The 11050-nt window shown below is 35.8% G+C and overlaps 1 protein-coding gene across 5 annotated transcripts in view; it reads right to left on the bottom strand.

The window, feature by feature from the left end:
- Nucleotides 1–3974: 3974 nt before the first annotated feature.
- Nucleotides 3975–11050, bottom strand: part of MKLN1 (muskelin 1) — a 163897-nt gene continuing 156821 nt past the window's right edge. For 4 of the 5 annotated variants that reach the window (XM_023207837.1, XM_023207841.1, XM_023207838.1 and 1 more), the window contains one exon: nucleotides 3979–5232. In XM_023207837.1, coding sequence (XP_023063605.1) covers nucleotides 5111–5232 — 122 coding nt within the window. In that variant the 3' untranslated portion in view covers nucleotides 3979–5110. Of the gene's footprint in view, nucleotides 5233–11050 lie in introns of all 5 variants that reach the window. The other variant, XM_023207840.1, reaches the window with a different exon arrangement.

Raw genomic sequence — 11050 nt, 5'->3', positions numbered from 1 at the left:
TGGTCTCAAATTGCTGAAGCAATCCTCCCATGTTACCCTCCCAAAGGTCTGGGATTACAGGTGTGAGTCACTAAGCCCAGCCTAAATTCACATTCTTGAGGGGAAGAGACATTTATAAGACTGTATTATTTTTAAGAAAAAAAGAAAAGAAAAGCAATTATTTCTTTTTTTTTTTTTTTTGAGGTGGAGTCTTGCTCTGTTGCCCAGGCTGGAGAGCAGTGGCATGCACAATCTAGGCTCACTGCAAGCTCCACCCCCCTGGGTTCATGCCATTCTCCTGCCTCAGCCTCCCGAGTAGCTGGGACTACAGGCGCCCACCACCACGCCCAGCTAATTTTTTGTATTTTTAGTAGAGACGGGGTTTCACCGTGGTAGCCAAGATGGTCTCGATCTCCTGAGCTCGTGATCTGCCCACCTCAGCCTCCCAAAGTGCTGGGATTACAGGTGTGAGCCACTGCGCCCGGCAAAAAGCAATTATTTCATGGCAATTGAAGCCATTTCTAATATTCAACTATGTCAGAAATTTAAAGTCAATTCTTAACACAAATTCTAACTTCAGCAGAAAATCAATGCTACTCATGGGAGGTAGGAATAGAAATAAAAAGATTAAAAAATACAATAAAAAGAAAAGACAAAAGGCAAATGGAAATTCTGATGATATGCTGAATTCAGGAGCTCTGCTATCAAACTTGTCCTTTACCAATAGTTCTATGACAAGAGTCCCTAATGCCAGGAAAAGAGGCCAACTTAGGTTTCTCCATTAAAGCTGCCACAGCCACTACTACTATCCCCAAATGACAATGACTCAAGTATGTTTACAGCAACATCTGAATGCTATTAATTCCTTATTAATTTCATTATTCTCTTGTCATAAATAAGGATAATAGAGCATCTGCCTCAGAATGATTTTGATCTTTTTTTTCCAAGCAATACAATGCTCCTACAGAATGCCACAGAAAATCTCGGAAGTCTAGGGCTAACAAAAGTCAAGAATAAAGTTACATTAGCTAAGAAAAATAAATGGAAGAACAATTCACAGTATTTGGTGGATAGAAGGAAACCAAGGTTTTAAAAATCATGTATAAATAGAACCTCTAAGACAGGATTTATTGAGAAAAAGAAAAAGCATTTGGTGAAGAAATTGACATACTGCAGTAATGAGTCCTCACCCAAAACAAATGAGGGCAACATCATTCATGTGAGCTCGTCAGCTTCATATTATTTCGACAAACTTGGAAATGTCTACCTTCAAGCAACAGACCTCTACACTAGAAGTTTTGGATAGCCAAGTCATTTCAGCATCAAAACAAATCACAGGGAGATAGAAGCCAGGGTCTAGAACCACAAAAGAATAGTGTTATTTGACTAATAAGGATTACAAAAATCTCTTGTGTTAAAGCGCCCAAAGATCTAATCTGTAAGTACTGTCATATGCAGACCCTCTATGATACTCCTCTAGTCATCAACTTTTTCTGGGGCAGCCTTCACATCCTAGATCAGGGGCTATTTTAGGAATTCAAAACTTGGTGAGAATTCAGGCAAGAATTTCTTGCAAAGGGATGAAATTGTGGATTAATGTGGATTTTTAAGAAAAGAAGGGTTAGGAAAGGTTTTTTTTTTTTTTTAACAGTTAGATGACTTTATTTAGAATATATGTTGTAATGATTCCCTCCCACAGAAGTCACTTTAAACCATAACACACTAATACTGTGCAACATTCAACCAGCTAAGGATTTCACATGACTCTCAGGAAATAAATGACCCACAATTACCCAGTGAATTCCATGTAGTGTTAAGAATAATTGTAGGTACTTCTGCATGTAATTACCATGAAATTGAGTATAATTTAGAGAATAAAATCAGGAACATACTCCTAAGTGCTTTTTTGATCCATTAAGCATTCGTTCTTATCTCTCACTAAACGCTTGGGTGCCTCCAACTAGCTTTTGTTTATAGGCTAGATTTTAAAACACTGTTTGATTATACCTCTGTTAATGTATCTCTACATAGCACTTTAAAAGCAGACGTGAAGAGACCAACTGGAATAAGCTGCCAACTATTTATATATAATATACATACTTTGCCCAAGAATGCAGTTTTAGAAACTTAAATCACTGAGCTCTAAACCCATCAAACTTTTCTATGATAAACCAGTGACTTTTTAATGTATTCTATCAGTTTTTACTTATTAGACATGGACAGGTCTGTTTTCATATAAATGAAAATCAGGTCTAAAAGATGGCCTTGATAAGAGTTAATATTGTCTGTCAGCTTCAGCACAGAGGTTGGCATTCAAGTCTGAATTCCTTTGCTTGAATAAGAGTGATATATTCTTGAATCAATCAAACTGGCCACATGAGGTCTCTGCCATTACCAAAATAAAATGCAAATGCACTTAAGAGGTATCTTGAAAATCAGATTATTTCTCATGAAGTACAAGCACTGAAAATAATATTGATATCTAGTTTAATTTCTGGTTGAAAATAATGTATTATGCTAGGAAAAAGGAAGAATGAGGTTGAAGTTGGAGATAATACAAATGAGCAAACTGTATCCCACTTAATTCATGTGTGTAAAGTGTTAGCCAGGTGTTTCAATTAGGGATTCACCTAGACTAGAATGAAATAATTGTTAGGTAGTAAAGCATATACACTTGGCTATATAAACAGTGTACCTAAATAACAAATTTGATTATTTAAATTATAGTCTATGCTGGAATTCTTGGAAATACACGTGGGCATGTGGGTCCTCACTAAATAGTGACATGTTGTGAGCAACATGTCAATCTTGGTCATGGATATATGAAGCACTATATTCTCTGCAATCATTTCCAGCAGTGCTCCCATTAAAGCCCCACAGTACAGTGTCTGACTTTTCAATTATCTCCTCAGTACATCTATCTCACTTTGGCAAGAGCAAATGGCTCGCTATGATTCAACCCCATTTAAACATGGCGGTGAGCAAAAAATTCCAGAAATGAAGGGGGAAAATTTTACCTAAATAAAGTGAGGAAAGATGAAATTAAAACAAATATGTTTTCCAAAAAAACTAGTAGGGAAACAATTAAGGAAAAACACAAATAAAATTACTGAGGTCAAGAACTTAGTTTCCTCCAAGTAACATTTAAGGAACTGATGAAAACAATTACAAAGAAGCACTGTAAAAATAAATGGTGGAGGGCGGCAGGATTTCGCTTGCTTAATCTTTTTAAAGTGCCAGAATTCATACTAAGCAAAACTAGAGCTCTTAAATTTAGGAAGCCTTAGCAAGTTCAAGTTCTTCGTTGTCAATCTTCTGATTTTCACCTGTCTCCCAAAAGATTTAACAGGCTGTGTTAGTGTTATTAACATTTTATGTTCTTCTGTCACTCAGGGGAATCATTTTATGAAACTATTCAAGTATGTAAGTAAACTGTATTTGCTTGACTGGATAGCCACTTGGTTATTCTGCAGCTACACAAGTTGGTACTTGCTGAATTATATAGCATACCTTTCACAAGTAAAGGTACAGATCAAATTGCTTAAGAAATCACTGTTGACTGCTTTGGGATGCTAGGAAAGCCAAGGAGCCCATGATTCAAGCCTAGAACTAACAAAAAATATATTCCCATCAATCCCCAAAAGAAGTAAAACCATGTACTAAAGACAGAATAAAGTGGGACCTCAATGTTTCATTCCTATACATGACACTTTTTGAAACTGCAGGTTAATTTCTTCTTTGGTGAGGCCTAATCTTGCTACTCAGGGACATACTTGATTCCATAAAGCTATTCACTCTTAAGAGCCACTGGATCGACCGACACGTCTTTTAATACAAGTCTGCTATAGCATGGTGGCGGTCAGCTTCATACAACACGGTTTTGGAGCAAACGTAAGCACTAGCCAGATGCAGGTTCCCCACATTGCATTCCACAGCACCTCCTCAGAAGATATGTACCTCTATCTCTCACAAAAAAATTGACCTGTGGGAAAGTGCATCTGCCATACCTTGTTTTTTAATGAAAAAATATTTGAACTGTTCACAAAGTCTGGTCTATGTGCTTAATGAAATGCCTGTCAGTTGTATACCACTGGACAACTACAAACCATCTCTTTAAAATATCAATATCCACAAGCAGATATAGGGAGACAATATGTATAAAAATAAATGAAAGCAAAGCTCTGGAAACCCAGCCTCCTCTCTCAAAAGAAAATACTACAGAGATAGCACAAGAGAAACGGGAGCCCTGGTTCTGCAGAGCTCTTCTGGACAAAAGAGTCATTTTCTCCGAAAATTGCTATGAAGATATTCACTACTCGATCCCTCCTGCTGGTCATTTTTAGAATGGTTCTTAAAGGTTCTGAACTACTGTCTCCTTAGTTTAAGGTTTCTGTGACTCAAAGTCAGATACTACTGTAATATCTACTATAAAATATATCATTACAGAAATATTATATACCAACCTCAGATAGGTGCTCGGGTCAATCTCAGGTTTCATGTTTAGTTTTATGGTCGAGTGCAAACTTGAGACCTCAGTTCTGCCTACTGTTTAACGTAACACAAAACAAGTCAACACAGACACAGATATCACCTTAACATACATCAACTGTCCTAGAGAACTATACACTTGTTAAGAATGAAGTAAAGAGGTAAACAAGTGACACCACTTACACGCAGTTGTGTGATGGGAGCTGAAGTGAAATGGGAAGGGAGAAGGCAGGTCAAATGACCAACAGCAACAACATTCAAAATACTTGTAGTGCTGAATCTGTTAATAGTGCTTATTTCCCCCAATTAAAAAAAAGAAATAAAAATCTGAAAGGGTAAACTGCCTAATTTTTCTTTTATACTCATTAATTCTTAAAAGATAAAGTAAGAAAAATATATATATATATTTAACTGGAAAGTATACCAATTTCACTTTATTAGCCTAATTTAGGAATAGGATGAGGAGAGCGGGGTTGAGGTCAGGCATGAAGGAAGAGGGTAAAAACTTGTGATGGTTAAGATCCCTTCAAAACTCTGGTGCAGTCCTCAATCACTGCAGCTTTACTGTCAGTCAATGGAGCTGCAATCCAAAAGATGGAAAATCGACTCCTGTTTTCCATTTCTGTGTCCAGTGACTCTTCAGTTACAGTGTGATGAGGTCTACCAGGTTGCCTTTAGGAGGAGTCATGCTGTCAGGAAAGAAATTTACTAAGGTGTCAAAGAGCTGAGTTCTTTGAGCATAGGTGTGATCCACATCAGAAAAGCCTGGTGAGGAAGATACAAAGAAACATCCATTGTGTTTAAAACATGTAACAGAAAAACTAGTTGAGACCAGCAGCAATGTATTTTATAAGGGAGAAATCAAATCAGGCTTCAAAACCAGGCAGACACTACTGATCTGACCCCAGTTGCTGTGGTGTTACCTTAGGTAAATTAATCAGACTTTCTGGCTTTCAGACTTTGCTTCCTCAGCTGTAAATATGTGACAATCCTGTTTACTTCATACAGTTATTGTGCAGATTAAATGTAGTTACATGAAAAACCTCTAGCAGAAGGACTGGCAATTTAGTTACTAAATAATACTGATCTTTCTTCTCTTCCTTACAAGGTCTTTCCTCTGCTGGTCCACTGAGGAAATTCCACTTGTCTTTTCTGACTTGTTAATGCTTCTGAACCACTAAGAAGTTTTTTGGTAATAAAAATATAATAAAATCAAAATGAAAGGTCTTTAGAAATTAGTCTAAAATCATCAATGTCTCTGAGACAGCTGGAAGTAGTCTCAGAGAACTGAGTAATAACACAGATGACTGAGGGAAAGAGATACATGTACAATATGTAGAATGGTACCTGCACGTAATAAACACTATACCTTTCTGCTACTATGTACCAGGCCCTATGCTAGGCACACATTATGTGAGGAATAGGGCAATAAACTACTTCTATCCTGATAAATATTAGAAAGCTTATGACATTTTCAAAAGGTAGGGACTGTTAATCTAAAGGATTTTCCCCCTAACCTCTAATAAACATCCAACGATCAAGTTCATTCCAGCTAAAGGAACATTCAGTGAGATGCTGTCTTCATCAAGTGGTTTATCTCAGCTGCTTCAGATTTCTTACATACAAATGAGATATTTAAGTGATAAAATAAAATAAATAATTTCCCCTATTCCTGAAATAGCTGAGACATGAGAGCACTGCTGAGTGCCATGAGAAACAGAAACAGAGCCATCAAGAGTTATGTCATGGTGTTCAGTGAAGGCGGCTTCAGATCAGACTGCTTTTCATTCAACTTAGAGAACCATTTTAGGTCCAATCTGTTTTAATCTTGTAGAAGAACAGGAATAGACCATAACATTGCCAAGGATACCAGTTTCCTGGAAGGAACATAAACAATGCCTCAAGAACAGCACATTCCTTTTTATTTTTTAAAAATATATTGTTTTAAGTTTGAGGAAAATGTTTACTTGAGATGAGCCTGAGTTTAACAAAGCCCACTATCGGATCATGGAAATGAATGGAAAGAAATACTCCAACATATTAACAAAGGTTATCTCTGCGGTGAGATAAGAGTCTTCCTTTCTATTTTATGCTTTTTTTTTTTTAATTTTCAAATTGTTTCTTTTTCAACTTTTTATTTTGAAAAACTTCAAACTCACATAAAAGTTTCAAGAATCGTGCAATGAACACCCTATATAGCCTTCACTTAGATTCATCTCATCAATTGTTAAAAGTTTCACCAAATACGTTCTCCCTCTCTTTCCCTGTGTGTGTACCCCACTGAAAATCTTTTTGCAGAACTATTTGGGAGTAAGTTTTAGAGAGCTTTGCCCCCTATATGCTCAAACTGATTTCAGCTAAGAACAAGAACATTAACTTACATAATCAATATATATTAAATTCATGAAATTTAACATTGATGTCCCAATAATACCAGTCATTTTTCAGTCACTTTTTTAGTCATGTTTCCTACTAATCTAACATTCAATCCAAGATCACATACTGAATTTAGTTTCCAATCTCTCGAGTTTGAAATAGTTCCTCAGCCTCTCTTTGTCCTTTATGACACTAGTACTTTTGAAGAGCACAGAACACTTATGAGTAAAATGTGTTGAAGCTGGGTTGCCTGATTGTTTCTTCATGATCAGATTCAGTTTATGCAGTTTTGGCAAGAATACTACAGAAGTGATACTGTATGTCTCAGGGCATCATCTCAGAAGGCATGTGGTATCAGTTTATCCCAATACTGATGATGTCAACTTTGATCATCTGCTTAAGCTGGTATATATGCCAAATTTCTCCAAGGTAAAGGTGTTCTTTTCTACCTTTGTAATTAATAAACTATTGATAGGGAGACAGCTTGATGAGACTGTGTAAATATCCTGTTCTCCAACAGCCCTGCATCCAATAATTTAGCAATCATTGATGATTCTTTCTAAAACAATTATCAGTTATATGATAGTGATTTTCTAACTCTACGATTCCTTCTACAGTTGTTGACATTCTATTGTAAAGAAGCTTTTTCTTCCCCTCCTCCCATTTTACTTATTTGTTCACATCACTGTGTACTCAGGGATTCTCTCTTTTCAATATGTTATACTCATTACTGTCATCATTCATTCTGATACTCATACTGTCCCAGATTTGACCAATGAGAGCCTTTTTGAGCTGGCTTCTGTGTCTTTTTGAAATACACCCATTATTTTTGGGGTACCTTCTTACTTTCTAGTATATGTCCAAATTCATCTTTACACAGTTCTGGAGTCCTAATTCCTTTTAGCTGTGACTATTATTTAAAAACCAAGCAAGAACAGCTGTGCTAATTGCCAGGGTGTCACTGTTTCTAGGCCTATGCATACATACCTATCATATGCATACATTTTTTTTTAGAATATTATAGTTCATGCTTTTATTGTTAATTCTAATTTCTTAAAGCCCCAGAGGATTTAAGAAATTAATCCTTCTCTTATCCCATTCCACATCTCCTTTCTTCCACCAAGAAAACCCTCTCAGCAACATCGTATTTGTTCAACTTAAAATACATAAGAGTTCTAGATTTGCTATATATGTACCACTACCAACAAAAACTCAACATTACTTTGCTTTTATTGTTTTTAGACTATACCCCACTGAAAGTATACAGTCTAAGCACTGTACTAAAATGGCTTAGTTCTCTCTTTTATGTTCTGAATATGTAGAAGTACAATGCTGTGTTCTATTTTTAAAATAAGATATGGATTCTGTAATGCTACTCTAATAAAGTAATACCATTTTCTTGAGATCAAATTATCTAAGAGGGAAAAAACACTGAGTTCCTGTGTGGTAGGTACTTTAGGTATGATAATATTTCATTGTCACAAAAACAATGAAGTATTATAATCTCCAGTTTCAGATGAGACGACTTTGAGAGATTCAATAATCTTAAAGTTATTACTATTTTTGTTCTTCATCTACCTCTTTTACACAGAAAGAGATTCAGTAATTCAATGAAGTCACACAGCTAGGGAGGGAAGAGATGGAATGTGGAACTCATGTCTGTCTGACTCCAAAGCCCTTTATTTTTCATTAACTCATAGTCATTAAGTGCTTAAGTGGTAGGGCAATGTACTAAGCTCATTTAACTCTCAAAGGCACATCTTTTATTTTTATTTACTATTTACCTATGAGGAAACTGAAATTTACACTATTTTTTAATTTTATTTTTATTTACTATTTACCTATGAGGAAACTGAAATTTACACTATCATTAGATGAATGGTTAAATTATGGTAGATCCCTATTATGAATAATTATGTATCACTTCAAAAGAATACAACTGATCTAGTGTAGCTTCATAAAAACATCTACAAAAGCCACATGATTAACTTTTAAAAATTATGCTGCAGAATATGTTTTTACATTATATAATAAATTTAAACAGCACATACAAACCTATATATTTATATGGGTGTGTGCATGCGTATATATAGTTGATCTTGATCATTTACACATTCCATATTCGTGAATTTGCCTGTTTGCTAAAATTCATTTGTAACCCCCAAATCAATACTTGTGGTATTTCTGTGGTTATTACAGACACGTACTAAAGTGGCAAAATATTTGAGTTACCACACGCACACGTCCCCAGCTGAGGCTGAACTCTGTGATCTCTGCTACTTTCTAGTTTTGGCTCTGACTATCCACAACAGCCCTTTCACCATCTGTTTGGTACCACATTTTTGTGTTTTTGGTGGCTTCACTGTTTAAAATGGCCCCTAAATGTAGTGCCAAAGCGCTGTCTAGCATTCCTAAGTGCAAAAAGGCCTTGTGGGGAAAATATGCATGTTAGATAAGCTTGGTTCAGGTATGAGTTAGAGTGATGTTGACCATGAGCTTAATGTTAGTGAATCAACAAGATATATTAAATGAGGAATCTTTAAACAGAAACATACATAACATATGGTTATATACTGATCAGTAGATAAAATGTTATGAACAGAGGCTTGTAGGAACCTAACTCTGTATTCTACTTTGAATAATGAGAACCAACTGCATCTATGTCTGTGTATACGGTTGTGTGTGTAAAGGTGTATTACATATAAGTGATTACACTTGAGGGTAAAAGACAGAGATTGAGGAAAGTTGTTTAAGGAGAATCCTAAGCTTTATATGTAATCAATGTTTTTTCTAGAAACAAATAAAAAAGGGGTGGGGATCTAGGAAACTCATCAATAGCACTACAACTACTTAAATGGCACTGCTAGGACAAAAAGGTGATACTGATTCTAAACCTCATGCTCCTAATCACTATGTTTATCTTACTTTATTTTCATAAAGTAAAATGGAAAGAGGATGTAACCATTTGAGCAGTGGAAACTGGTAAATCTCAGTGAGAGGTAGCACATTTAGTGGTTTAGAGAAGGCGTTCTGAAGTCATACTGACAGGGTTTTAATCCTGGTTTTGCCATTCACTAGCACTATGCCTGGGCAAGTTACTTTAGCCTCTCTGCACCCTAGTTTCTTCATATACAAAAGGGGATCACATAGTAGCTACTTCATAGGGTTACTGTGGGGTAATCATGAGTTAAGACACGCAAAGTGCTTAGAAGAGTACCTGGTCCCATAGTAAGTGCTCAATAAATATTAATTAGCTATCACCCTATCACTAGTAGTATGACTGAAGACAATGACTGCTCTAAAAATAAAGTAACCTATTAGGAATAATTTTTTATTTTTAGAGATGGGGTCTTGCTACATTGCCCAGGCTGGATTCAAACTCCTGGGCTCAAGAAATTCTTCCATCTCACACCACCATGCCTGGTTAGGAATATACTTTTAATTTATCATCCTACACGTAGCTGGATTTTCCTACTGTGGTAAAGGAGAAATAACATGAATTCTCATTTTTTTCCTAGCATACACATTATTAAATGTACACTTATTTTCTAACACTATGTAAAAAAAAGAAAAAAAATTAGCTCAGCGTGGTTGTGCACGCCAGCAGTCCCAGCTACTCGAGAGGCTGAGGCAGGAGGATTGCTTGAGCCCAGGAAGTCCAGGCTGCAGTGAGCCACGACTGCACCACTGCATTCCAACCTAAGCATCAGAGCAAGACCCTGTCTAAATAAATAAATAAATAGGTAATATGCTTTAGAGACCAGATTTTTCCTACTTGTCACAAACCTTGCTGAAAATAAGTTTAATTGTTCCAATTCATACTTTCTAGAAATAACATACAGCTCTTAAACTTAGCAAAGTGACTGAGTTCAATCTTACAAGTGCCTATAGCCACCAGAAGCTCTAAAATCAAGATCCTTGGAGATTTTCTCTGAGGTCACACATTTTTCCAAAACTAAGATAACCTTCCATCTTTCCGATTCTTTAAAATACTACATACAATATTAATACTTTTATTTAATTCTCACTAAGAGATGAACGTAAATTGGATTATTTCTGGAGGGAGTCATTCAGAAAGTTTGGCTGAGGTTTTTTTTTTTTTTTTTTTTTTTGCAGACCTTAGAAAATGAAATATTCATTTATACAGTGAAAGGTATAGTAAATAATCCATTTTATTTCTTTTTTTTTTTTTTTTTTTTTTTGAGAC

The sequence above is a fragment of the Piliocolobus tephrosceles genome, chromosome 8 (assembly GCF_002776525.5).
Source record: "Piliocolobus tephrosceles isolate RC106 chromosome 8, ASM277652v3, whole genome shotgun sequence".
Lineage (NCBI taxonomy): Eukaryota > Metazoa > Chordata > Mammalia > Primates > Cercopithecidae > Piliocolobus > Piliocolobus tephrosceles.
Note: the sequence above shows the minus strand (reverse complement) of the source record. Positions and strands in the feature narration are given on the sequence as shown.